General features: G+C 55.9%; 2 protein-coding genes across 3 annotated transcripts; both read left to right on the top strand.

Annotated features, from left to right (window-relative positions):
* Positions 1-3,725: 3,725 nt before the first annotated feature.
* On the top strand, positions 3,726-16,096 carry WDR81 (WD repeat domain 81). Of its 2 annotated transcripts, none has more exons than XM_084219307.1 (11): positions 3,726-3,872; positions 4,632-8,183; positions 8,408-8,515; positions 9,041-9,231; positions 10,996-11,186; positions 11,408-11,573; positions 11,702-11,867; positions 12,169-12,867; positions 13,017-13,162; positions 13,338-13,517; positions 14,400-16,096. In XM_084219307.1, the coding sequence occupies exons 2-11, from the start codon at positions 4,640-4,642 to the stop codon at positions 14,724-14,726; spliced, it is 5,718 nt and encodes a 1,905-aa protein (XP_084075433.1). In that variant the 5' UTR covers positions 3,726-3,872; positions 4,632-4,639; the 3' UTR covers positions 14,727-16,096. The 2 variants fall into 2 exon arrangements, with proteins under 2 accessions (XP_084075433.1, XP_084075432.1); XM_084219306.1 differs by having other exon boundaries at positions 4,629-8,183.
* A 2,006-nt stretch (positions 16,097-18,102) lies between these two features.
* Positions 18,103-24,408, top strand: SERPINF2 (serpin family F member 2). Its single transcript, XM_084219085.1, has 8 exons — positions 18,103-18,170; positions 18,846-18,902; positions 19,780-20,197; positions 20,477-20,620; positions 20,768-20,971; positions 21,822-21,964; positions 22,551-22,755; positions 23,428-24,408. The coding sequence occupies exons 1-8, from the start codon at positions 18,117-18,119 to the stop codon at positions 23,751-23,753; spliced, it is 1,551 nt and encodes a 516-aa protein (XP_084075211.1). The 5' UTR covers positions 18,103-18,116; the 3' UTR covers positions 23,754-24,408.
* Positions 24,409-27,436: the final 3,028 nt, after the last annotated feature.

The raw sequence follows: 27,436 nt of genomic DNA, 5'->3' as shown, positions 1-27,436 counted from the left end.
GGTGGCATCACTGGGGACACAGATCTGATCCAGGCAACCCACAGGCAACAAACTTCCTAAAACTGAACAGTTGAGCAAAACAACCTTTAATGCTTCTCTCAGTCTCCTCCCAGCTCGGTGCCACCCCACTGAGGGGTGGGGGGACAGTTTGGCAACCCTTCTGGCACAGCTGCCTGCAATCCTCCAGCCCAGGTTCTGTCTGGAGGCTCCGAGGAGACTTTCTTCATCCTGGTCACACTCATCCTCAGCCCTCCAGCGCACAGGGCTCTGCAGAGCGGCTCATCCTGGTGGCTCAGGGCATGGCTCTGGCTGGCATCCAAGGTCCCAGTGACGAGAAGAGAGTGGCTACATTCAACAGTTCTTCAACTGGCAGCTTTAGCTACTGGAGAAGGACATAAAGCTTGCCACTGAAGAACTGGTGCTGGTTAGCCAGGAGCAGGGCGGCACGGCAGCACCTGGGAAGGAACACACGATTTCAGAGCCAGGATTGAACTGTGCCCAGCTGAGCTGTCACCCACAGCTCCTCACAACGCTGACCTACTGCTCTGTCCTCCCCCCAGGGACATCCCCCCATCCAAGGACTCCCAGAGGCAGCTCCGAGCTCAACTCTCCCCATCCCTCCCCTCTCCCAAAGCGGGTGGTGCCCGAGCTCCAGCACCTGCAGCCAGCCCTGAACCACGAGGAACAGGCAGGGAAAGCCAAGGCCGTTTCTGCTGGAAAATAAGAGATAAGGGCAGCTCCTCGGGCAGGGAGGCCACTGCAGGTGGGGGTGACAGCGTTCCCAGGGCTCACCTCGGGCATCCATCACTGCTGGCAGGGTCCCACCTGGACGGGAGCCAGCTGCTTCCTGACGGGGAAGACACTCGGTCAGGCGGCTGCTGCCGAGCTCCGGCGGGGGAATTTCGGGCAGGCGGGGCAATTTCGGGCAGCTCAGCCCCTTTCTGAGCTGTTTTGTTGGAGGGCGAGGACGCCAACCCCAGGGCTGGTGTTGGATGCCACTGCTTCCTCTCTGAGCCCAGAAAAATCCCTTTTCTACAGCACCCAGAGCTTTGGCTGCTAGGGATGGAGTTCTGGGAACCTCCCGGGAAACCGGGCACGGTGGGGGACAGACGGCAACGGGAAACCCCCGGGGGGCCACCACAGCATCCTCCCGCCAGCGTCACCCCGAGGGCACTGCGGAGCCCGGCCGGCCCCGGGCCTGGGCGGGCAGCGGGGGCGGCCGGACCCCGGTGGGTGCCGCGGGGCTTTCGGTGCGGGGCCGGTGGCCGGGGCTCAGCGGCGGCGGCGGGGCCCGGCGGGGATGCCGAGCATTCCTGGCGTGCCGGGTACATCTGGTCCGGATTCCAGCGAGCTGGTCCCGGCCCTGCTCCACCCCCGCCGGCCCGTGAATCAGCACCCGCCGCTGAAGTCACCGGCCCCGCCGGCACCGGGGGCCCCGCCGGCACCGGGGACCGACGAGGGGGGGCCCTGTCGGTAACGGGGCTCCCACACAGCTCTTCTCAGCACCGACGGACCCCAGCGGCTCCGGGAAGGGCCCCGGTGGGAGCTCACCGCGCTAGTAAAGAACGCTGTGCCCCCAGTCGGTGCCCCTCTCCCGGTATAACCGGGTCACCCCCCCTCCCCCAGTGCCTCTCCTCTCGGTAGAACCAACTCCCCCCTCCCCCCTAACGGAGGCAGCTCCCCCCACGCCGCTCCACAGCAAAGCTGCTCCCTCCGCTCCCTCCGGGACACCCCGCCGCCCTACCGGCCCTCCGCCGCCCGGGATGCTCCGCTCCGTGCCCACGGCGGGGAGCGGCCGCGGGTCAAAGTCTGCCCAGTCCGGTCCCGGAGTGAAGGTCACCCCCGGGGCGGCCACCGCCCGTCGCGGGGAGGCCCCGGCCGCAGCCCCGCCCGCCCCACCGGGACCCTCCGGCGCGGGAGCCGCGCACGGGCCCGGCCCCAACCCCCCCTGCCCGCCCCACCGACACCGGGGGCGAGGCCGCCCGGCCCAGGCGGCGCCGCGGGGCCCGGCGAAGGACGCCCCGCGCTGCACCCCCCGCGGCCGCCCTGCCCCGGGGAAAGGTGACCTTCCCTAACGGGACACGATGGGGCCCCTCAAACCCCGGAGCACCGAGGGCGCCGCGCGGGGCTCCGCCACCCGAACCGCCCGACCCAGCGCGGTACCGGCGGACCCACCTGCGCGGCTCGGCTCGGCCGGGCCGAACTTGGCCCGGCGCCGCCGCCCCGCCGGTGCCGCCCCGGCCGTGCCCGGTGCCGGTGCCGCCGCCTCCCCCCGCCGCGCGCCGGCTCCGTCCCGGATCAGCTGGCGGAGTCATGACGCAGCCACCCCCGGCCACGCCCCCCGGCCACGCCCCCGGGCCAATCGCCGACCGGTACCGGCGCCGCGCGCCGCGCCCGCCCCCGCGCCGCGATTGCCACCCGTTCCCGCCAATAGCGACCCGGGGCCACCCGCGGCTCAGCCAATAGAAAGGTGAGAGCAGCGCTCTGCCCCGCCCACCACCGACGGAGAGCTCGGCTCCCTCCCGGCCGGGCGGCGGTTGCCTTGGGAACGGACGGGGCCGCCCCGCCGCGGGGCACGCCGGGAGTTGTAGTGCGGCGCGGCGCTCCCGGCGTGCCCCGCGTGCTGTGAGTTGGCATTTTCAAGCGGGTGAAGGGGCGGCGGGGGCAGGGCGGCTCCGAAGGGGCTCGACCCTTCTGCGGCCCCCGGGCGGGGCGTGGCGCTGCCGCGGGCACGGCCCGGCCGCCCCCGCCCGCCCTCGGGCGGTGCCTCCCTGTGCCGGGGCTGGTGACACAGCCCCGATTCCGAGAAGTTGCTCTAAGTCTTCGACCAATCAGAAGTGAGCGCTCTCCGCAAGCGCCAATGGGCGGGCGCGGGGGGCGTGGCTGCGAGAACTCGGCTGACCCCGATGACTTGGCAGCGCCGCGCGATGACTGGACAACTTCTTTAAAGGGGCCGCGCCCGCCGCAGGTGCCGGCGGGGCAGAGCGCAGCGGCGGCCCGACCCGGCCCGAACAGAAGCGCTCACCCGCTGCCCCGCTGGCACTCCCGGCGCTGCCGCTCCCGCCCCGCGGGGCGAGGGTCGGAGCTGCGGTGCCCCTTTAAGGCCGTTTCCTGCCCTTCGTCCCAGTAACAGCTGATTGCAGCGAGCCAGGGCCGGGGGGCCAATCGGCGGCCGCCACGTCCCACCCACGTGACTCCCACGCGCCGCCGCGCCATGCGGCGCTGCCCGGCGGGAGCCCCCGGAGCCCTTAAAGGAGCCGCGCGCGGTCCGGCCGCCCGTGGCTGTCGTGACCGTGTGCCCCGTGGGTACCGCCCCATCCGCCGGTACCGGAGGCCCGGCAGCGCTCTGGCGGCAGCGAGAGGACCCGGCTCGGCTCACGGGCAGCTCCCGTAGCGTGCGGTGCCTTGCGGGGCAGAGGGCGGCAGGGTCCCGGGGCGGCTACGGGGCTGAACCGGCCCAACTGCCCCACACCGGCTGCCCCGGGCACTCACCTGCCGCCGGTGGGGTCCGCCCGCGGCGGGTAAGGACCCCTTTAAGACCGGCTGCCTCGTCAGCGCGGCTCGCCCGGCTCCAGCTGATAGCCCGGGGCGCCTCTGACGTCACAGTGACGTCACGCCCCGCCGCCGCGTCACGCGCCGCCGCTGCCCATGCCCGGCCCCGCGGCCCGGCCGCGCGCGCCCGCCCCGGCCCCCCCGCCCCGCGGCCGCTGGAGGGAGCCCGGGCCCGGCCCCGCGGGGGCGCGGCGGGCAGCGCCGCCCGGCCCCCCCCGCGCACATGGCGGCGCGGCGGCCGCATGTGACCGCCGTCACCTGACCAACATGGCCGGGGCCGCCCCCGCCGCCGCCCGCCGCGGCTGAGCCGCCGCCGCCAGGTAACGCGGGGCCGCCGGGGCGGTGAGGGACCCCACGGGGGGATGAGGGCTCCCCGGAGCGGCCCGCGGGGCTCAGCCCGGCTCTGCGGTCTCCCCGCCGGTAGCGAGGGCCCCGAGGGGCCGGGGCCGCCGGACCGGCCGTGGCCGTGCTCGGTGCTGGGAGCATCGTCTGGGTGGCCCCCGTGGCCCCTCTCCGGGCCCTGTAGAGGTCCCGTTGTGTCCCCAGTACGGAGTTTATGCTGGAGATCCCCTCGTATTACCCCTCCAGCTGCGGAGGTGCCGTTGTGTCCCCACTGCCAGCCCTGGGGCTGCAGATGTCCCCCTCCCTATCCCATCATGATCCTTTTCACTCCTCGGGGCTGTCAATGTCCCATTGTGTCCCTCAAGCCTGGGGCTGAAGAGGTGCCATCACGTCCCACTCTCTGGCTGTGGATGTTCCATTGTGTGTCCCCCCAGCAACCCTGGGCCTGCAGAGGTCCTGTAATGTCCCTTCCCCCAGCACCTGGATGTGCCAGTCCCCATCGTGTCCCCCTGCCGGGGGCTGTGGGAGCCCCACCATGTCACCCTGCCAGGCTGCACAGGTCCCACCTTGTCCCTCTCCACCCCCACACACAGGCACAACAACCAAACTCCTCAAACCACCTTTTTTTTTAACCCGAGTGCCGATGGGGAAGCGATACTCGCTGCTCGCTGGGGCGGGCAGGGCGGTTCTGTGCTCTGCTCGCTCACAGCCTGTCTGAGCCACCCTTCTCCCAGCAGAATCCAGCATGGAAGCCTTCCTGCAGAGCGTGGAGAAGGACCTGAACATCGACCGCCGGCAGCTGGCCCCCGAGAGGACCCACGTCACCGCCTTCGTGCCGGCCAAATGGCTGCAGAGCCTCAAGGAGCGCCGGGCGCTGCCGCCCGCCTGCCCGCGGCCCGAGGGGCTGAGCGAGGTGGAGCTCAGGACGTTCCTGCAGCACTCGGTGCAGAAACTCCCGGCGGGCTGGACGCGCGTGGAGATCCACGGGCTGCGCAAGGCCCGCCTGGGGTACCCGCTGCGGGTGGCGCAGCCCCCCGAGCAGCGTGGCGGCAGCGTGGACACCCTGCACGGCTTCATGCAGAGCGTGGCCGCCCAGAACTACCACAACCTGTGGGGCCGGGCTCACGGGCTGTACGCGCGGCCGTACCGGCGCCCCGACGCGCCGCCCACGGTGCCGGCGCTGGACGCGCTCAGGGCTGCCCTGCACAGAGCCTACGGCTGCCCCGTCCTCCAGCTGGGCAGGAACGTGCCTGGCACGTCCCCTGCCAAGGAGAGCGTGGCCAAAGGGGCGTCCTTGTGTCCCAACGTGCTGCAGGCTGAGGCGCTGCTGGAGTCGGCCGACATGTTGTATATCATCTACCCCTATGTGCAGTACTGCCTGCACGACGTCGTGACCTTCAGCCCGGCCAAGCTCACCAACAGCCACGCCAAGATCCTCTTCCTCCTCTTCCACGTGCTGCAGGCCATGAGGGCTTGTCACCAGGTGGGTCTGGCTTGCGGAGATTTCTCCCTCCGGGACGTGGCTGTGGATGAGAAGCTGTGCAGCCGGCTGCGTGTGAACTTCAGAGGGTACGAGGGACCGGGGGAGGAGGATGAGGAGAATCTGGAGGGTGGTCTGGAACGAGGGGGCAAGCAAAGCTGTGTGCAAAGGCAGGAGGTGACATGCAGCGCCTGCCAGAAGGACCTCCGGGACCTGGTGTTGCAGTGGGTGCACGGGCAGGTCAGCAACTTCGACTACCTTATGCGTCTGAACAGCCTGGCTGGGAGGAGAATGGGAGACCCCAATTACCACCCGGTTCTCCCGTGGGTGGTGGACTTCACTACCAAAAACGGCAAGTTCAGGGACCTAAGGAAATCCAAGTTCCGTCTCAACAAGGGGGACAAGCAGCTGGACTTCACCTACGAGATGACCAAGCAGGCGTTTGTTGCGGGGGGCTCGAGTGGGGAGCAGCTCCACGTCCCCCATCACATCTCAGACGTCCTCTCGGATATCACCTACTACGTGTACACGGCCCGCAGGACGCCCAAGGCAGTGCTGTGCTGCCACGTCAGGTCCCAGTGGGAGCCCAACGAGTACCCAGCCAGCATGGAGCGCATGCAGAGCTGGACGCCTGACGAGTGCATCCCGGAGTTTTACACAGACCCCTCCATCTTCCGCTCCATCCACCCCGACATGCCCGACCTGGATGTGCCCTCGTGGTGCAGCTCCTACGAGGAGTTCATCCAAGTTCACCGCATGCTGCTGGAGAGCCGGGAGGTCTCTCAGGACCTGCACCACTGGATCGACCTCACCTTTGGCTACAAGCTGCTGGGGAAGGATGCAGTCAAGGAGAAGAACGTCTGCCTGCACTTGGTTGACAACCACACGCACCTGACCACCTACGGGGTCGTGCAGCTCTTTGACCAGCCCCATCCCAGGCGCATGGTGGGACCTGCCTACACTCCTGCTGAAGCTCCAGCCATCGCCAGGCCTCTGCTCCAGAACATCCGTGAGACCGTGGTTCTGGAGGACATCCAAGGCCAGGCGACAGATGCAGTCAACGGGCTGGTCCTGGAGGCTACTCCCAGTGAAACCACCTGGTCTGGGGAGAAGTCCATGGATGGTGAGGATGATTTGGAGCAAGGCACAGAAGCCCTGGATTCCATTTCTGCTCCTGGGAGAGGCCCTGACCAGCCCTGTGCCACTGTGCCTCCAGCACAGCCCTCCACCCTCCCTGCTTATGTCACTGATGGCAAATCCTCAGGGGTCCGACCGCTCCGTCGGAGCAAGGCAGGGGCTGGGGATCAGCTGGACATGAAGATCACACTTCCTGAGGGCTTCAACCCGCTCCAGGCCCTGGAGGAACTGGAGAAACTGGACAATTTCTTGGTTAAAGGCTTAAGCAGCGAGATGCAGCTGATGGAGCAGCCGTGGGAAGAGCCACCCTTGAGTCTCTCAGACCTCTTCCAGAGGGACATGCAAGCTCTGGGCATCCTGGTGGCTGAGATTATATTTGCACCGAGGCTTCGTCCTTCCAAGCCGGACGCGTCGCTGTTGGAGCGGTTCCTGATGGTGAGGAACCTCTGCCGTTACCATCCCAAGGAGATCCCAGCCCCGCTGCAGCACGTGCTGCACGTCCTGCTGCAGCTGAGCGTGCCCGTGGAGAAGCTGCTGAAGAGCAGAACGGGCAAGGGCACAGTGCAGCTGTTTGAATACAAACCCGTCTTCCAGGGCCTCCCTCCACCCTGTCCCACGCAGCTCCTCAGCCCCTTCAGCTCCATCGTGCCCTTCCCCACCTACTTCCCAGCTCTGCACAAGTTCATTTTCACCTATCAGGCAAAGAAGATCGAGGATGAAGGGCAAGGACGGGAGCTTGTTTTCCAGCTGTGGCAGCAGCTGGAGGGGATCCTTTCCGAAATCACTCCTGAGGGCCTGGAGATTCTTCTGCCTTTCATATTATCTCTGATGTCTGAGGAAAACACCGCTGTCTACGCAGCGTGGTACCTCTTTGAACCCATAGCTAAATCCCTGGGGCCCAAGAATGCCAATAAATACCTGCTGAAACCCCTGATCGGGGCCTACGAGACGCCCTGCTCCCGCCACGGCAGGTTCTACCTGTACACAGACTGCTTTGTGGCCCAGCTGATCGTGCGCCTGGGGCTGCAGTCCTTCCTCCTGAACCTGCTGCCCCACATCCTGCAGATCCTCGTGGGCATCGAGAGCTCGCGGGAGGAGAGCAAATCCTTCCTGGGCACGGCTGAGGACGATGAGAGCGGAGGGGAGAGCCCGGTGTCGTGCGTGTTTGGGGAGGAGATCAAGATGGATGTGGAGCACAGCTCTGCTGCACTTGACCTCCTGGACTACACCTCTGGGGTCAGCTTCCATGACCAGGCCTACCTGCCTGAGGGTGAGGACTTCCAGAGTGGCCTCTACGTCGGGGAATCCCTGCAGCCCCAGGAGCAGGAATCGCTCAGCCTCGGCCGGCTGAGTGACAAGAGCAGCGCCAGCGAGGTGTCCCTGTGCGAGGACAGGCCTGCAGATGGGGACTCCCAGAAGGACAAGAGCAGCTTGAAGTCCATGGACAGCAGCCAGGACCTGAAGCAGAGTGAGGAATCGGAGGAGGAGGAAGAGGAGCACGAGGAAGAGGAGCAGGAGGACGCGGTGGTCGATGCGGAGCTGACGGTGGTCGTGGATGCTGCTGGGGCCTCTGTGGATGTCACCCTGGCTGATGACAGCAGTGAGCCAGAGGATGGGGAGGGAGAGGAGCTGCCAGATCACTCTGATGACAAAGAGCAGACCATACTGCTGGGTAAGACCCTGCCAGTGTCCTGGCTGTTGGGCAGAGCCTGGGGAGAAGCAGATCCAGATTTGGGGGTGTTTGTGGTCCCAGCCTGGGGACAATGATGAAACCAAGGTGAGAGGCCAGGACTGCATGTGGCTCTGAGAGTCAGGGTCGGGGCTGCAGGGACTGCTAGACTGTTGGATAGCTAATCTGTGCCGTGCTGTGTCCTTGGGGCTGCTGTTGTTTTGCAGACACAGCCTGTAAGATGGTGAGGTGGCTCTCGGCCAAGCTGGGCCCGACCGTCACGTCCCGCTTCATCGCCAGGAACCTGCTCCGGCTGCTCACGTCCTGCTACGTCGGTAATGCCTCTCCTGGGGCCCAGGGTTGGGGTCTTTGTGAGGGTCCCCAGGATGAGGGAAGAGATGAGAATCTGACTCCATGTTCTCAGAAGGCTGATTTATTATTTTATGATATTATGTTATATTAAAGAATGCTATACTAAAGCTGTACTGAAGAAATAGAGGAAGGATACATCAGAAGGCTTAACAAGAATGAATAATAAAAACCTGTGACTCCTCAGAGCCTTGACACAGCTGATGGTGATTGGTCATTAAGTCAACACAATTCACATGGAACCAATCAAACATGCACCTGTTGGTAAACAATGTCCAAACCACATTCCAAAGCAGCAAACACAGGAGAAGAGAATCAGATCATTATTATTTACATTTTTCTCTAAGGCTTCTCAGCTTTCCCAGGGGAAGAAATCCTGGCAAAGGGATTTTTCAGAAAATATGATGGTGACACAGGGTGGGCTGTTCCCCCAGTTTGTCTGCTTGGGTGTGGCTGCTGCTTCAGCTCATGATGTGTTTTTCTCTGGGCAGGCCCCACCAGGCAGCAGTTTGTACCGAGCAGTGATGAGAACAGTCCCCTGAGCACAGGAAATATCTACCAGAAGCGGCCCGTGCTGGGAGATCAGGTGTCCAAGCCAGTGCTGGCCTGCCTTGTGCACGTGGCATATTTGTATGGAGAGCCTGTCCTCACCTACCAGTACCTGCCCTACATTAGCTACCTGGTCAGTATTGCCTTTTTCTCCTCTCTGTTGGGGCAAGAGCTGTGTCTAGGCACAAAGGGAAGATGTAAAAAAAAATAGTCCAGCCTCACCAGGAGCTTCTTGTGTATAAACTGAGCTTGGCTGGGCTCTGTCTGGGCCAGTGTGGGCTGAGCAGCTCTGGCTGTGTTGGCTGAGAAGGGCAGGAGAGGCACTTTCACCTCCTGCCACAAGCTCCAGACTGCTCCCAGCAAAGCACACAGCTGTGCTCATACCCTTCTTTCACTGTCAGACCTTGTGAAAGCAGAGAAAAAGCATTTATTCTGTTTTTCTGTGCCCAAACAGAGCTGGCACAAGGGTGGGATTGTGATAACAGGCAGGAGGAGCAGCTTGTGCTGCTGTGAGATTGCTGGAGTGAGTGTTCACAGAGGTCTGTGTGGGTAGATAGGGCTGAACTGGGGGGAGACCAACGGGTTTTCAACTGAGTAAAAAGCACTGGCAAGGCTCACCAACTTTTCAGCTTGAAGTTGATAGCAAGAAGGAAATGTATAATGCAGCTGGTTGAAAAACTTAATTTTTCATTAAAAAGAAAAAGGGTTTGAATGTTTTAAACAGGCTTATTTTTCATATTGTTCCCTCTTTAGTGGTTGTAAACACTTTGGTTATGGATTCTCGTTTAAATGGAAAACTTCAGTAGCTTTCTGATAATTTAAACATAGAGGAAAAGAGGCCATAGCTGTTCATTTAAAGAAAACAAAAAGGCATTGTCAGTTTTTCCAGTGTTGAAGGGGAGATTTTTCAGGGGAAAAAATCCCATTTTTCAGCAAAAATCATTCTCCACCCAGTTACAATCATAGCTCCAGCTGTTCTGCTTTGCTTTCCTAAGCTCATTGCTTGGGGGCACAGAGGGGATTAAATACCCCTGTGAAACAGCATTTGGCAACCTGATCCTGGAGCCATGGAACTGGCGGGTCACAAATAGGATAAAGTCAATCCTTCTTGCAGGATTTGGCAGGGTGGCTATTTTGTGAGAGGAAGAGCCTCTGTGATGAGCTGGAAGATGGCAGGTGTACAAGAAATATAGCAGGAACTGGGAATTGTCTGTGGGTTTTGTTACTGGCTCTCTTTTCTTGGGTGTTTGATTTGTCTAGGAGTTAGGAAATAGGACAATCTAGAAAGAAATATTTGAGTGTTGCTGCTGATGTTATTAACTCTTTGGCACTGCCATAACAGCAGCAGCACATTGTCAGCAGAAAAAGGATGTGCAGTTCTGCCTCATGAAATTATTAGCAGCTGGATTTCTAGAAGTCAGGTTTGCCCATAATATGTGTCTGGATATTTCATGCAAGGACTGTTCCTCTGCAGACTGTGGGATGAAGATACTGATTTTTGCTTTTAAAATGTAAGGGTTTCCCCTCTCTCTGTGCTGGCAAATGATGTTCTGGGGTGTCCGGGGTGCTCTGGGCCAGTGTGGGGTGCTTGGTCTTGCTACTGAGCTTCCCATTTGTGGGGATGTTGTACTCTGCAGAGGAAATCTGTGAGCTTAGGGGTGTCATTCCCCATTTTCTGCAGGCCCATCTCTTGTGTGATAGGTGCTTGTCAGTTTTTGGACTCACCCCTTTGGGCACATTTTGCTGTTGAGGTTCAGTGCTCAGGTTCCTCTTCCAGGAGCTGTGCCCAGCAGTGCTGTGCTGGGTTGGAGGCTGAGCTCAGGTGGCCCTGGGGTCACCTTTGCTGTGTGCTGCTGGGGAGGTGGTGGCCCTGGCTCTGAAGGAGTCCCTGTCACAGGTTGCACCCGGCGGCGGCTCCGGCGGCGTCCGGCTGAACAGTCGGAAGGAGGCCGGGCTCCTGGCTGCTGTGACACTGACACAGAAGATTGTGGTGTGTCTCTCTGACACCACACTGATGGACATCCTGCCCAAGATCAGCCAGGAGGTGCTGCTCCCAGTGCTGGGCTTCCTCACTTCTCCAGCTGTAGGGTAAGTGCTGCAGGATTGGCACAAAATCAGGGATTTGGGAATGGTTCTGTGGGGACATTAATGCTGCCAAGGCTGGGGGCGTTTCTGCTCTGGTGTGCATCTCCTTGCACTGGTGCACTGCTGAAAGCATTCTGGTAGCACAGAAAAGGCAGGAAGCATGAGGCAGAGGATGGTAAAAAGGGATATGTGGAGGGCAGGCTGGTCATGGATGTCCTCTTCAGTTTCCCCAGTGGAGCCCAGGCCCGTGTTGTCCTGTGTGTGAAGACAATCAGCCTCATTGCCTTGATCTGCCTGCGGATTGGGCAGGAGATGGTGCAGCAGCACCTGAGTGACACAGTGAGGAACTTCTTTGGGGCATTCTCACTGCTGCAGGAGCTGCAGGACCAGGTCAGTGGTGTGGGAGAAGTCCTCCTGCACTCCTCCAGATGTGGGAATGTGATGGACGTACCTGGCTGTGTTTGTGTGGTAAGAGCATCTCATCTTGGGGTTTATCTGAACTTGTTTTTCTTGTCCAGGGGTTGACAGCAGAGTCACTGAGCAGCTGTGAGGTGCCAGTGATGGAGGTGCCCCTTTCAGATGGGAAGCTGCTGGCCCTGGATCCATCTGTGCTGCTGGAGTTACAGAAGGTGTTCAACCCTGAAATGGCCTACATCACCTACATCCCCTTCTCCTGCTTGCTGGGTATGCCTTGGCCACCAGCTCCAGGGGTCTGTGAGGGAGCTCTGTGCTCTGGGCATACGTGCTGGGTCTGAACTCCAGGGCAGTCGCAGCTCACAGGGCTGCTGGGGGAAACCCACAGCTTCTACAGCATGGCTTGGGCTGATTCTTGGGCTGGGAACCCTCTGGACTTAGGCTGCCTTGGCTGGGAGCAGATGTAGCTGACTTGGGGGATGCTGTGTCCACATCTCTTATGGAGGGGGATGGTGATGATGATGATGGGGACATTGCTTCCCTTGCAGCCACATTGTCCCTGTCTCCCCAGGTGACGTTATCCGCACGGTTGTGCCCAACCACTCTCTGGTTGAGAAGCTGGCCAGCCTCCACCTGGAGAATGTGAACCCCCAGAACCTGCAGGCTGTTGGCCTGGAGCAAACACCAAGTGCGGTGGGCTCAGACCAAGACCCTCGAGGGGCTGAGCCCTTCTCCAGCCCCCAGGAGGACACTCACTCTGGCACTTTTGGCAGTGTCCTGGTGGGGAACCGCATCCAGGTGCCCGTGGACACGCAGCGGGAGGGTCTTGGCTTGCTCCACCTCAGTGCTGGCACTGATGGATTCACTCCCAGCTCGTCCAGCGAGGAGAGTGCCCTGAAGCAGGACCTGCCCCGCAGCACCCACATGCTCTGTGGGAACTGGCTGGCCTACTGGCAGTACGAGATCGGGGTGAGCCAGCACGACCCCCGCTTCCACTTCCACCAGATCAAGCTGCAGAGTTTCTCAGGGCACTCCGGGGCCATCAAGTGCGTGGCGCCGCTGGGCAGCGAGGATTTCTTCCTGAGTGGCAGCAAGGACAAGACAGTGAGGCTTTGGCCGCTGTACAACTACGGGGATGGCACCAGCGAGGTGCCACCACGCTTCACCTACGCCGAGCACAAGAAGTCTGTGTTCTACGTGAGCCAGCTGGAGGCACCGCAGCACGTGGTGAGCTGTGACGGCACCGTGCACATCTGGGACCAGTTCACGGGTAAGGAGGGAAAGGGTGAGGAGCTGGAGTGAGCTGGTCCGGCCCTTACAGGCTGCGCTGAGTTTGGATGGCTCCTGTTAAAAACCAGCACAGAGCTGGAGATTTGCTGTGTGACTTGTCCTACTGTAATATCTGTCATCTTTTCACAGGCAAGCTTCTGCGGACCTTTGATGAGTTAGACAGCAAAGTCCCCATCACAGCTGTGACCACCATGCCACCTCCCTATCACAGCATCTCTGTGGCCAGTGCAGACTCTGTGCTGAGGTTCATCGACCACAGGAAGCCAGGACTGCAGGTAGGGACGTGGTGCTGCGAGTCACCTTCCTCCATCCCTCTGCTTAATGATGGGATCACAGCTGGCCCAAAGCCCAGATCCCAAAGCCAGCTGTGATGGCTCCATGGAAACCAGCTTGTCCCTTAAATGCCAGCTCCCCTGAGCTTCCCCCCCAGCTGGACTGTCTGTGTTGCAGCACGAGTTCCGCCTGGCCAGCGGCGTGAGCGCGGGGCTCATCCGCTGCCTGGCCGTGAGCCCCAGCGGCCGCAGCGTCATGGCCGGCTTCTCCTCGGGCTTCATCGTGCTGCTGGACACCAGGACGGGGCTCATCATGCGGGGCTGGCCCGCCCACGAGGGAGACATCCTGCAGATCAAGGTGAGAGGCTCAGCTGGGATCAGGGTGGAGCCTCGTTGGTGCCCTGAGGCTGTGTGAAGTGTCCTTCCTTCAGGGCTGCGTGCTCCATCCTTTGCAGTGTCCCTGTGGGGATGCCCAAGCTCTCCTGCCCCGTGGTTGGTGCTGCTGCCAGCTGTTCTTGGTCCAGCTCATGCTGCCAGAGTTCAGCCCTCCTGGGTTTCAGTGCCTGCCAGGCAGATCTGCAGCAGGGGCAGGGAGGAGTCATGGCTCCTGTGAAGGAGCAAATGTGTTGCTTTCTCCACGGGGCTCTGGGCTTCCCTGGGAGAGTGTTGCTCTAATGAGTAACTCTTGTCCATATTTACCCACCCCAGGGAGCAGTGCTGGCTCTCCAGTGTCCTCGACCCAAATGTGGGTTAAACAAAGTTCAGCAGTGTGGCTTGTTTACCCTCTCACTAGCTCTGCTAATAAGCAGCTCCAGGCTTCTCCTACCCTCAGCAGTATTTTCAACTGTGAGAGAGCTTCCCAATTCCTTCTCCTGAGAAGGAAAATAGTTTTGCAGGTGATTTAGTGGAGAGGCAGACTGCATGGTAACCCCTGTACCCACTGCAGTACTAAGAGATGATGAATGAGTCGTGTTGGGTGTCAGGGCGTTCTTGAGAAGAGGCCCAGCCCATCTCTTGGAGGAGATTGCCGGCTACCAGAGCATCCTTTACCTTGCAGTGTCCACCCAAGGCCTTGCTAACATGCTCAGTACCATCAGCTGCTTGGAAATGGCTCTTGACTGTCCTGAGGGATTGCACTGTGACCACTGGGTCACTGGCAGCCACCTGCTGCCCTCACGTGCAGCACCAGATCGTGAGTTTTTACAGAAATGCCTGTTCACTGGCCTTTCCTCTCCTGCAGGCTGCAGAGGGCAACGTGCTGATCAGCTCCTCCTCAGATCATTCCCTGACTGTCTGGAAGGAGCTGGAGCAGAAACCTTTGCACCACTACAAATCTGCCTCCGAGCCCATCCACGCCTTCGACCTCTACGGTAATGAAGTGGTCACTGGCACTGTGGCCAACAAGATCGGGGTCTACTCCATGCTGGAGTCCTCAGCCCTGCCCAGCAGCACGACCAAGCTGAGCTCAGAGAACTTTCGGGGTACATTGACCAGCCTGGCAGTGCTGCCCACCAAGTGCCACCTCCTGCTGGGCTCGGACAACGGCGTCATCCGGCTCCTGGCGTAGCGACCCCGGCCTGGCAGCCTGTGGCTGTCCCTGGAGCTGGAAGCCAGCAGCATGGCTTTTGGAGGAGGCACAGTCAGATGTTTCTGAGCAGAGGATGCAGAGGGAGGTGTACTTGTTACGTCTCTAAGCTCTTTCTGTGTCTTGAAAAAGAAGGAAAAAAAAAAAAGCCATAACTGAGAAACCTCCGCTGCTGCTGGGAGAGATATTGGGCGTTGTAGGTCACTGTCACCCCTGCAGAGAGGCCTGGAGCTTTCCTTACCGTGTGTGCCTGATCCCCAGGGGACTGTGAGCTGCCCTCCACAGTAATAGGGACCACAGGTACCCTTCCCCTTCAGTTTAAGGGGTAAGAGGTGCCCCTTGACAAGACACAGCAGTTTAGCTACTGCCACCTGCACTTCCCTTCCTCTCCTGAACCACTGAACAGCCCCACCGGGATGGCAGAAGCTGGGCCTGGGAACTGCTGCCTTTGGAGCTGCATCTCCTCCTCCTGTGGCTGGTGCTCAAGCCCAGAGGAGGTGCTCTGTGAACTTCAGGTTCTGCCAGCTGAGTTGGAGCCTGCATGGGAGGAGGAGAGGCTCAGCAGAGCCCTTCTGCTGCCGTGCTGGCTCCAGGGCAAGGACTGGAATGGAAGGCAGCCAAGGCACAAGCCCCATCTGCCCTGCCAGTTCCTGTCAGAGTGGGCTGCTGCAGAGGGGGAGATTGGGGTGGGAATGTGACTCTCTAAGGAGGCCAGAAGTAGATAACTAGATGCTTCCATGGGGATTTTGGCTTCTGGAGCAGTGGGGTAGGGCTGCTGTTGGTTCCTACCCCAGCATCCCATGATGATGTAAGTAAGGGGTGAGGAGTGCCATATGTGCTGTGCACTGGCATTGATCCTCAATAAATCCTAATCCTCTCCTCCATGCTGGTCGGGCTCCTGGGGAAGACAGGACAGCAAAAAGGTGCTCAGTTTTGTGTCCTCCTGCCCTTGTAGGGTGAGAGGCAGGAGGCAAGAATGCAGCATGGTCTCTCTTGGACCTTTCCTTTGGGACAGCACTGTCTGTTCCCACCCCAAAGGCACAGAGGGTGCTCTTTGCCCCACCAGTAGGAGCAGTTTCCTCCCTTCTATGTCAGCCCTTTTCCCATCCATCCTTCAGCCTAGCCAGAGCCAGTATCAGGGGAGTGGGAAGCTCTTGGGCAGAGGAGCAGCCTGCTGTGGGTTGTCCTGGGAGGGGAAAGGGCTTCCATCCAGCTGCCACCTGCAGGGAGCTGGGGAGGTGAGTGGTTGGCCAGTGCTGTCCTTCCCTACCCAAGGGGAGCTCTCAGTCCCATGTTGCCTATTAAGCATTTGCAATATTGTAAATATTTACTTCTAATACACTCTTTGAAAGAACTGCAGAGCTCTCTGTGTGTGTGTGTGTGTGTAAGCTCTGTGCTGGAGGGGCTGGGTGTGCTGCCTGCAGCTCCTGCTGCTCAGCCCAAGTGACCCCTGCTCCTTCAGGCTCCTCTTGTGCTCTGGGGGAGCCCTGGGTGTAGGACAGGACTCTGCTGCACAGGATTTGCTTTCCAAGGGGAAGTAGCTCCCAAGTGTGTTTGGAGAGCTCAGATCTGTCTGGGGGAGCTTGGGAACCAAGAGTTCTGCAAGGAATGGAGTGGAAGGTGCTGTTGGTGCTCCCTGCTGGCCCTCAGAGACTCCTCTCCCCCTGAGATCACCATCACTTCTGCATGCAGCACAAATGCACCCAGGGCAGCTCTGCTGGAGTTCTGCCCGTCCCCAAGGCTGTTCCTCTGTGCCCCAGCAGTGTGTGCATGCCCTGGGCACCGGGACCAGCTGCCCTGGGAGAGCTCTGGAGCGTGCTGTGCCCCAGGGGAGGGAGCAGCTGCTCTTGGCTCAGCCCAGCCTGGCCATCAGAGCCTGCTGTGTGCAGCCACAGCACCCTGGGCACCTGCCCTCTGTCCAACCAGCAGCAGCAGGGACTCCAGGAGGGAAGAGCTGGGGGGTTCAGCAAAGAAAATTCCCAAAGCAGACAGCCCTGTGGCAATAAACACTGAGCCCTGCATTTTCACTGAAGTTTATGAATAAAAGAGAATATTCCTAGCACGGGGAGTGAATGCAAAGCGGAGCCACTTGCAAATTACTCCTGCTGGTGGGAGGTTTGGATGTGCTAATCTCAGTGTTAAGGTTGTCTTGAAGCTCAAAACGTGTCCCCATCTCCAAATGCAGCAGAGATTCACTTCTCCCCCAAAGAAATGTTTACCCGGATGCTGTAGGTCAATATTTGCCTGCCAAATTCTCAAACAGGGGGTGGTGCTGAAGGTCACTGCTGGGAGGGGGGGCCGGACTAGAGCTGTGTGTGTCCCATGCAGAGCTGCTGGACAGCCTAAAGCAGCTGCCAGCTCCAACGTGGACATCAACAGCCTCAGGTAAGGGACAAAGCAAAGGATTTGACAGAAATGAGGGCTCCTGCAATGGCTCTCTGGGAGAGAGGGGTGAATTTGGCAGAGGGTTAAAGGATGGGCACCACCAGGGAGGAAAAGGAGTATTTGGGGTGAAGGAAGGGGAAGAGTGAACTGGCCTCAAGCTGTCTTTTGCCAGTGGGCTCTCAGCCCAGCAGTTCTGGGTGAAGTAAGGACTGCTTGGAGAGTGGAAAGCAGCCCCAGGAATTAAATGTGGACACCATGCAGGGGGCAGGGCTTTGGCGGGGGGGTTTTATGAGAAGGAGAAGGTATTTTATTTCTGTCTGAAAGGGAAAAGTGGCTGGGTGAAGCGTTGGCCGGGGAATGGGTGGGGTTTTGCTGTGACCCTGGAAGCCCCGTCCGCACTGGAACTGGAGCACGGAGCGGGGAGAGGCGGGGTTTGCCAGCAAAGGGGGAAGAGGAGTGCTGGGAAGGGGAGGACTCCCCCTTCCAGGACATAATGCTGGGAAACTGCTCTGGTATTGCACTTCATACCTGCAAATTCCCTCCCAGACAGCACTTGCTGAGCACCTGCAGGTCAGTAGCCCTTCTCCCAAGAGCCTGGGGCACAGCTGAGGATGCTGTGCCTGTATCCCCGTGGTTTCCATGGGAGAGGAGCAGAAAGGCTCTTGTCTCCTTCCAGAGGCACAGTGTGTGCAGCACTGATTAGGGAAATACCATTTGCAATCCGGAGAAACCAGGGCAGCAGGGTCAGACAGGCAGGATCCAAGCCCAGCCTGGGCCCCTGCTGCTCTCTGATTTCCCTGCCTTGGCACCAGCCCCAGGAGCCCTGTGCTGTTTCTTTGCAGCATTGTTCATCTCCCTATTGCTTTCCACGAGCTCCTGTGCCAACCTGTTTGGCCAGGTTGATAATTTTCTCCCTGTAGAGCTGAATAGGCTGAGCTGGCAGCTGGAAATAACTCCTCTCTTGGCTGGTCCTTGTGTTCCAGGAAAATGGGGTTCCTCTGGGGGCTGCTCTGCCTGGCTGCTCTGCACAGCCTCCCAAGGGTAAGTTGCTACTCCAGCAAAGAGCAAGAGAAGTGTGGTGGCTCCCTGGGCCAGACCACGGGGCAAATACCACCCAGAAAAGCCCTGGAAGGCAGATTGGTGGAGGATACTGCTGGGGGGTTCACCAGCAAAGTTTCTAATCTTTTACCCAGCTCAAATAGTTGTGGATGTTCTTATTTTAATTCAATATTTATAGTATTATATATATATTCAATATTTATAATATTATATATAATATTTTCAGTATTCATATTTCTGTAGAAACTTTTTATTTGGAACTTGACCTCAACTGTACTTGGTGACCGTGACCTTCAGGAGTTAACAGGAACTTTTTGAAAAGCAGGTTTTTCCTCCCCCCGCCCCCAGTATTAAATCTGGATCCCTGTCAGAACTGAGATTGCAAAACCCCACTGCTCACTCTCAAAAGGATCCATTATTTTGTGGCAGACTGGCCTGATCCCTTTCTAAACAAATCCAGTGTTTGCAGTGTCTCCCAGCTGCTCCTCACTTCCACCTCCCCACGTCACACCCCACCATCTTTGGGTCTGCATCACAAAATCCTGCCCTGGCTGTGCCTTGTGGGGACTGCTACAGCAGTGGGAGAAGGGAAGCCACACTCTGGAAATTCAGAGGGACCTGATTTTGGCTTTTTGTTGATTTTTTTTCCCCCCACAGCTGGCACAGGCCATTGACCAGCAGCGTCTCTACCTGGACAAGGATGGGAAGCTGAGGGTAAGCACTGACAGGTTCCACCCGAGGGGGCTGAAGTTTTGCTGTGGGATTTGCAGTTTTTCCTGAGAAGGGATGAGCCCAGGCAGTGCCAGTGCCATGAGAAAGTCCATCTTTCTGCAGGCTCTACTCCCAGCTGCTGCCCATGCTCTGCTCCTCCACCCTAAATAACAGCAGAGTGTGGAGTTAACATCAGTATGGTGTGTACAGGGGCTGGCAGGTGGATGATTTCATTTCTGATTGATAAGGAAAGGTGAGGGAAACCACCAGCTGTGAGGATGACAGGGAGAAAGACCTGTAGCTGATCCAACCCATTGTGCCTGGGATGTTTCAGATCATGCAAATGTGAGGCAGTGCTAAAGGCTAAAGCTTAGAAGAGTGGAAAATAAGGAAATTTAGAGAGAAGAAGAATGGAATAGAACACACAGGTCAAGAAAACACAGATGCCTGCAGGAGGAATTGAGCCAAACTGGATCAGGGCTGTGACAGCAGCAGAAGGGGTGACCAGTGTGAGGCAGGTGGGCACTGCTAAAATGTGTGAGGGGAGGAGATGAAATCAAGGCTGAGGATGATGGAGCTGTAAATGCTGAAGGCACAAGACATGTGCTGAGCTGGTGGTGGGTCTTGCCCTCAAGCTTTCCCGAGAGCAAGTAGAGGAGGAACCACCGCCAGACCCTCACTGGGCCCATTTTCACAGGATACAAAACCTCTTTTCCAAATCCTTATCCTCAGGGTTAAAGGGAAACTGAAGCAAAACCACCACCAGAGCAGAGCAGTCCAGCTCTGCCCAGTTTTCTCAGCAAATTCAGGTGTGCAGTGAAAGCCCATGAGGGAGTCACTGTGCTCCTGCTTTCCCAGTGCTATCCTTGTTTCTCCCCAGGATGTGAAAAGTGCTGGAATCGCACAGTCAGATTTGCTGGGAGCCATCCCAGCCCTGCCGGGGGGAAAGATGGTAGAATTTAGTTATGACAGCTTCCAGAAGAACGATGGATCCATGTCAGCATTCCCCACCACCCTGCCAGACACCAGGGATGACTGGAACCCAGAAGATGAAGCCGTACCTGGGGCTGGGGGTTGTCACGGGAAGAAATCACCTGGGGAAAATGCCTCTTCTGAAAAGGAAGGAGAGGCTGGAGATAAAAGCTGTGAGATGACTTGGAAGAAGAGCCAGAGGCTGGCAGATGGCTTGATGAGATTCAGCATTGATCTCCTGAGAGAGGTGGAGCTGGAGTCCAACAGAACCAGCGTGATCCTGTCCCCCCTCAGCATCGCCCTCGCCTTGTCCCACCTGGCTCTGGGTAATTCTTCGTGGCAAAGCCACCATTCCCTGCCCTTCCCCAGCTCCTCTCCCAGAGCAACCAGATGCAAATGAAATCCAGTCCCTTCCACTTATCCTTGCTGCTGCAGCTTTAATTAGGCATGATTACACTTGAAGCTGCCCTCTGAGGCTCCGACTCTCAGATTCCTCTGGCCTCTTTTGTGAGGCACAGCGTGTTTCTAACAAGAGGCAGCCAGAGCAACATCCCTGTTTTCCACTCTGTGGGCATGAGACCTAACAGGAACATTTGATTTTTTAGGAGCAGCAAATCAGACAGAGAAGCATTTGCTGGAGGTGATGCACCTGGAGTCAGTGCCCTGCCTGCACCAGATGCTGGGCAGCCTTCGCAGGAGGCTCACAGAGTCCACCCTCAGCCTGGGGTCACGTCTGTACCTGCAGAAAGGTGAGAGGGGATTCTGGACTGGTGTAGGACAAAACCTCCCAGTCACAGAGTGATGGAAGCACCCTGGAGACATTAATTCCCCCTATTTCCTCCTCTTGGGGAGTGTCATATCACGCTGAGCAAACCATCATTCCTCCCCTTTGCCAGGGTTTGAGGTCAAAGAGAAGTTCCTGGAGGATTCAGAGAAATTCTATGGAGCAAAGCCTGAGACCCTTTCTGGGATCAGTCAGGACGACCTCATGGCCATAAACAACTGGGTAAAGGATGTCACTCATGGAAAAATCCCCTCCTTCCTCCAGCAGCTCCCTCAAAACACAGTGATGCTCCTGCTCAATGCCATCTATTTCCACGGTGAGCTCCACAGGCCCTCCTCATTTTTTCAAGAGGAAATAGTTAGAACTCCAGTTTTCTGCAAGCCCTGTAGCTGAACAGCCTCTCCTCTCCTCGCTTCCTGCTAGGCAATCTGCTTGTTCTTGTGCATCTGCTGTTCCTCTTGCTTAGATTGCTTTACAGTAATAATTCCCAACTGCTTCACATGTGCTAAAAATGTTACTTGACAGCAGAGCCAGGACACAGCAGGTGGGACCTGCAGTATCTTTGCCTCCTGCTTCAGGATCCCAGGCAGTGGCACATCCCTGCTCATCTACCCAGTGATCTTAAAGGTCCTTTCTAACCTAAATGATGAACCAGGTCGTTTGCAGCTCTGCACACCCACCACAGAGCTCAGAGGCAGCTTCTGTGGATTTCTCTCTGACTACAGCACAGTGGTCGGCCACATCTTCCTTTTTTAATTCCCTGAGGGCTGTGCACAGACCAAACACTTGCAGTGTAAATCTACAAAGGTTTTACCTTGGTCTTGGAGCAGTGTTTCCCCCTCTGCAGCACAGAGGCAATACTCCCCATTTTTCAAAGCACAAACATAGTTTCTTTTATCTCCATAGCCTTCAGTAGTCTCCCACGCTGAGGCATGAGGATTAATCCATGTTCTTTTTGTTATTCCATAGTTTCTCTCTGGATGATAAGAGTTTCCTGCTGTTAGGGCTCTTCCAGCCTTGGTACTGACTTCTCTTTGCTGTATTTTCATTTCCCTGGTCACTATTGGCCTTGTTAGAGAACTCAAGATAGGAGGAGTGCCAGCTCAGCAGTTTCTGGTTTTCTACTCAAATTTACTTCATTGCTTTCGAAACTTTTATTTTTGCAGGGTTTTGGAAGAATAAATTTAATGCACACTTCACTGGGCCAGATGTGTTCCACCTTGACAATGAGTTTGTGGTCCCAGTTGAGATGATGAAAGCCCACCAGTACCCCCTGAGCTGGTTTACTCTGGAGTCCCAGGATATTCAGGTAGGGATCTCTCAGGAGTACAGCAAATTTTCACTGGAATTTCGTCTTGCTGTGGTATTTTACTAACTGCAAGCATTCCCTCCAAAAAACCAAATGTTTTGGTTTTTTTTAACAGGCATAGCAGACAAAAATTTAATAATCATTCTTTGTCCTTGCTTCCAGCAAGAATGTTGAAACTTCACTTTTAATCTCTAGGAAAAACCACAAAGAGATGTTCCGACTAACTGGGAATTAATAGAATTTTAAAGCCCTGAGTTAAAGATAAATGAGGAAATATGGAAAGGAATTCCCTCAGACCATGTGCTGTTGGAGTTTTTCAGAATCCAAAGTGGGGCAAGCTTGTGGGCTTTCACTCTGCCATGTGCTCAACCTTTACCAGCCAGTGGCTAATACTAAAATCTAAAGCTGTTACTCCAACAAATTCTCCTCTGGAGAAATCAAATCCCTCCTTTCACCAGGCTGTTTTCATCTGGGAACAAGAGTAGCCCTGTAGACCAATTAGAAAAGGACTAAATTAAAATGAAATTAAATTTGTGGACTTCCATCCCTTTTCCCTGAATCCTTCTCTGGTTGGTTTTATTTCCAGGTGGCCAAGTTTCCCTTCAAGGGCAATGTGAGTTTTGTGGTCATTGTACCGAACCACAACAGCCGGGACACCTCTCACGTGCTGAAGAACTTCCCTTACAAACAACTCTGCAGGCTTTTCCCCAGAGAGGTGCCCACCACGGTGAAGATCCCCAAAATAAAGTTGGACTACCAGCTGGAACTCAACCAGGTTCTCAGCCAAATGGGTAAGGCCTGTGGCAGGGTTTGCACAGAACGAGATCAATCTGTTCGCTGCCGCCCTTGTTTCTAAAGCTGTGCCTCACAGCTTGCTCCAGAACTCCAAACTCTCCCAGCTCTTCTTCCTCTCCTCCTCCTTACTCCTTGCTTGCCTGGCACCAAATGTTTTGCTCCAACAAGATGATACTACAGAGAATTCACAGCTTCTCACGGTCTTTACGAGTTCTTCCTATTGTAGCCAAGACCTGCTTCCCTCGTGCATCAATCTCAGTCTCTTACTTTGTCATTTCATCCAGTGTCCAGGACATGGAAATTGTCAGCAGAGAAAATGCAGATCACAAAACCTGGAGCTGAAATAAAACACCAGGTGCTGCCTTTCCAGATGAGAATAGTTTAAGAGTTCACTTTGTTTTGCAAAGAATTGCTTAAAAAAATAATCTCTGTAGAAGTGTTTTCAGCCTAGCTAGAAAGAGTCTTCAGACTTGCTGCTGCTTTTTAAGGATGACTTCAAGTTCTTACAGTACTTTTCCTAAACAGGTGGAATTTTTGTTTCTCCCATCAGTTCTCCAGTCCTCCATGGTGAGCAGCACATGGAGCAACAGATCAGGGAATTGCTTTCTTCAGACAGCTTTGAGAAAACTCACAACTCACAGCACCAACTTAGTCTCATTTCTCTGCAGGCCTCCAGGAGCTGTTCACGAGCCCAAATCTCCAGAAGATCACAGAGGAGCCTCTCTTTGTGTCCAGTGTACAGCACCAGGCCACCCTGGAGCTCAAAGAAGATGGGGTGGAAGCATCTGCTGCCACCAATGTCGCGGTGTCACGCTCAGTCTCCGCCTTCAGCCTCGACAGGCCCTTTATCTTCATCATCTTTGAGGATGAAACAGGGATCCCACTTTTTATTGGCAGTGTCCAGAACCCCAACCCAGATGCTGCTCCCCAGATCCGAGAGCCACAGGACTCAGGTGAAGCCACAGATGCCAACGAGCACCGCCTGCCCAAATAACAGAGGGCACAGCTGAGTGTTCTGGGACTCCTGCCTGACCCTCTGGACCAGCTGGGAGAGGCCACAGGGGGCAATTCCTTGCTGTTTTCCTTTCCAGATCCCTAGAGACCAGTCCTGGGATTTTTGAGCTTCTCCAGGCTGAGGCTCCCCTCTGTTGAACCTGAAAAGCTTGTTCTGCCTGGATTTCCCTTCCAGGGCTCTCAGTCATGGAAGGGAGACTTTCTTGTCCCCAGACTGTTATTAGAGTCTTCATTAAGATCTTATTAGAGTCCCCTGTAGCCTGGAATCATCATTAGCATCTGGCAGCTTGGACATCAGCCAGGGCTGTCGGAATGTGGCTCTTCCTTCCGCAGTTCCTGGGAACACGAATCCCTCTGTGTTCCTCTGAAAACCATCTGTGCCCACCTAGACAATGACCTCCAGAGCAACTGGACTAGAAACCAGTTGTCTTCTCTAGGATGAGTCACAGCCACCTTCCAGGCATGGGTTCTTTTCAAAGATTCCCTTTTCCCACTCCTTGGCTATTTGGATCTGATGTAGGAGGCTCTGCTGTAGGAAATCCCTCCCTTTGGATCCTTCTTTCCAGCCCTTCTTCTAGAGGCTGGGTAATGCTAGATTTTTCAAGGCATATTTTATAAAGTGTTTTTTAGTAATTTTTATGTTGGCAGAATAATAAAGAATAAAGCAGAATGTATTTGCTGAAGGTGTTGCATTGAAGGACCCAACAGAAAAAGGGAAAAGGCACAGAAATTCAGTAATTGCAAAGATTGGGAGGAAAAAAATCTGGGCATGACAGAAGACAAGAAAGGAGGGGCTATGGGGGCTGTGGCAAAGGATCTGCTTTTTGCTACACCTTGTCACAGGGAACAGCAGGGGCTGTGAGGTGAAATGGCAAATCTGTAAAGACTCTCCAAGGGCCAAGTCCAACAAGTTTTGGGCATCTCCCCTGGCAAGTGTGCAGGGGATGGATGCTCTCTGGGTCAGAGCTGGCTTTGTGAGATGGCAGAATTCCCTGAATTAGGGCATGAGCTCAGTGGCACAGGGTCAGGAGGCTTTGGCCTGTGAGCAGCAATGCAGGATAAGCAAGGATGTAACAGCCCTTAACTTTCCTCTTGGGTAAAACCTGACAAATGCTGGGATCTGCTCAGAGGGTCAAAGGTGCTGATCTGGCATCTGTTACCTGTGATTTGTTCTTCACTGGGATGCTCCTGGCTCCACAGTATCCATGCTGTGGATGGCTGGGACAGCTTCCAGGGAAAGGAGGAAAGATTTTGACACCTGGAGCTGAATGTCACTGCTTTTGTTTTGGCAAAAGACAATGTCCAGTTACAGCTTCCCTTTGGTCTGAGATGGGTCCTTGTTCCAGTGCAGCAGTGCCCTAAATGCCCATGAGGCCCTGGCACAGATTGTCCAGAGAAGCTGTCCCATCCCTGGAAATGTCCAAGGACAGCTTGGACAAGGCTTGGAGCAAACTGGGATAGTGGAAGGTGTCCCTGCCTATGGCAGGGGGGCTGAAACATGATAATCTTTAAGGTTCCTTCCAAACCAAACCATTTTATGATTCCATCAAGGAGTTTTGGGGTTCCTCCACCCAACCAAGCCATCCTACCACTTAAAAATCACACTCCTATCTCAGGAGTACTTCTGTACCAAACAACTCCTGTCCGTAGTAATTTCTGCTTGCAAACCCCCTCAGCTGCTGGGTGGAAAGGATGGTGCTGTGTTCTTGCAGAGCAGCAGTTAGACAGCCCAAGGGCCATCCTTCTGGCAGTGTTTCCCTCACTTGGGAAGGCTGCCTTCCCTCAAAGGAAGGAGCAGAATGCTTCTGGGAGCCTCCGTCCCTGAATAGTCTGCACCATCTGCTGGCATAAGAGCAGGACTGACTCACTAACCATGAATTTAGGGGATGCAGGCAACTTTGGGGAATAAAAAGTCCTGGCTCCAGCCTCCAATTATGCATTTCTTCCAGTCTAAAAGGGGAAGAATGGCCAAAGATAATGCCTACCCCTCTAACCAATGTCATGACACAAACCCTTCAGAAAGAGGCTGTAATTACAGAGCCCTGCAATTTTAACAAGCAAACCCACAAGAATTCAGCCTTTCTTACTAGAGGGCACAACTCTAACCCACAGGGAACATTTTAGCTTATTTATTTATACAGATTCATTCCTAGCATTCAGAAATACCATTCCATGCCTTAGGTAAGTCTTCTTTGGCTACTGTAACCTCCCTGAATGCCACCCTGTTGCACTGCAACCGCTGCAAAATTTGAAGCTCAAGTTTTCCTTTTCACGCCTCTGCCCTCCAGCTCCCGCTTTTATAAAGTTTTTCCCCTTGTTCTCAGTTTCCTGAACAGCTTGGTTCTTATTTCCTATTTTCTGTCTTGCTGCCATCACTCCTCCTCCAAGCTATTCTTGTCAAACTATTAATTTCATCTTATTTGACAGTACAGCAGCCCTCCATGACTGTGCTTCGCTCAACAAATTATCAGTTACACCAACCATAAGACTCTTTTTCACTCCACTGACTTTCCAGAAGAGGCAGTTTGTAAAATGCAAAGTAATATTAATGTTTCTGCTCAGGAGTTTCCACTTTGCATTGCTAAAGCTTTCATTTTGACGGAGCTGTATTCTGAAAAGACATGACTAGCACAGGGTGTCTGCTCTATCCATCTGCACCACTGGCTCAGAATATCAAATAAGTCCCAGCTTCTTTCATATTAGATGTATTTTTTTCCTTACCTAGAGCAAATTCATATCACCACTACTTCCACAGTAGAGGTGAACCCTGTCAGAGAGCATACTGAGACCGAACCAGAACAACAGCAAAATGTTTGTGTTGATTTAATAAAACTGATTTTGTTAGATGAGTTTAATGCACCATTTCAGGAACACCCTTCACCTACAAGGAATAAAGCTGGCTTTGGTCTGTAATAACATTCTATGAAACTACCACTCTGATTGAAATGGTTTTAAAACCAAACCTGTATTTAAACAGATGGGTTTTCATTTGAAGATAGAGACAAGACATAAAAACTTCTCTAGTGCTCCTTCCATAAGGGGCATTTTAACACCACAAACAAGGTATCACAAAGAGATGAAAACCACCAGAAAACATCTCCACAGCCAACACATCCCCATTCCTGGGCTGAGAATGGAGGAATAACAAGTACAATCTTTTCTCTGCAGATGATTTTGCACAGAGCAAGCTGAGAAGCAGCTGAAAGCAGAGCTGCTACCCCTCTGGTTTGGAGGGGTGGCCTTTGAGGCACAGACTAATCTCAGGGCACACCTGATCTGCTCTCCTGGCCTGCAGAACCAGCAGCTAATGCACCTCTGAGCCCATCCTTTCCCCTTGGCTGAGGGACTGGATGAGCTCAGTGCTCCTCTTTACCTGCTGGCAGTGAGCCCAAAGAGATGTCACAGCCTGGGGGCCCTGACACCACTGCCTTTGCAGCATTTCCAAACAGAAAAACAGCTGGATCTGGTTAGCTACATGTCCAGTTAGCCCAGTGTCCTGCTCCTTCCAGTAACCATGGCTGAGGGAAAAAAAGAATGGCAAAGGTCAAGGCAAAGCCACTGTTCCCTGGCTGTATTGCCCAGCTGGCCATTGGTAGCCCTCAGGGGACCTTTCTTCCACTAATTTGGTTTGGGTTGGGTTTTTTACCTCAAATCTATTTTTAT

Source organism: Fringilla coelebs (genome assembly GCF_963513975.1).
Source record: "Fringilla coelebs genome assembly, chromosome: 20".
NCBI classification, from domain to species: domain Eukaryota; kingdom Metazoa; phylum Chordata; class Aves; order Passeriformes; family Fringillidae; genus Fringilla; species Fringilla coelebs.
This window is presented reverse-complemented; position numbering and strand designations above follow the sequence as displayed.

Coding starts and splice junctions, on each gene's coding strand:
- SERPINF2 (XM_084219085.1), top strand. CDS start 18,117: ATGGGGTTCCTCTGGGGGCTGCTCTGCCTGGCTGCTCTGCACAGCCTC. Junction 18,171..18,845: donor CTCTGCACAGCCTCCCAAGG/GTAAGTTGCTAC, acceptor TTCCCCCCACAG/CTGGCACAGGCCATTGACCA. Junction 21,965..22,550: donor TGGAGTCCCAGGATATTCAG/GTAGGGATCTCT, acceptor TTTTATTTCCAG/GTGGCCAAGTTTCCCTTCAA.
- WDR81 (XM_084219307.1), top strand. CDS start 4,640: ATGGAAGCCTTCCTGCAGAGCGTGGAGAAGGACCTGAACATCGACCGC. Junction 8,184..8,407: donor AGAGCAGACCATACTGCTGG/GTAAGACCCTGC, acceptor GTTGTTTTGCAG/ACACAGCCTGTAAGATGGTG. Junction 8,516..9,040: donor GCTCACGTCCTGCTACGTCG/GTAATGCCTCTC, acceptor TTCTCTGGGCAG/GCCCCACCAGGCAGCAGTTT.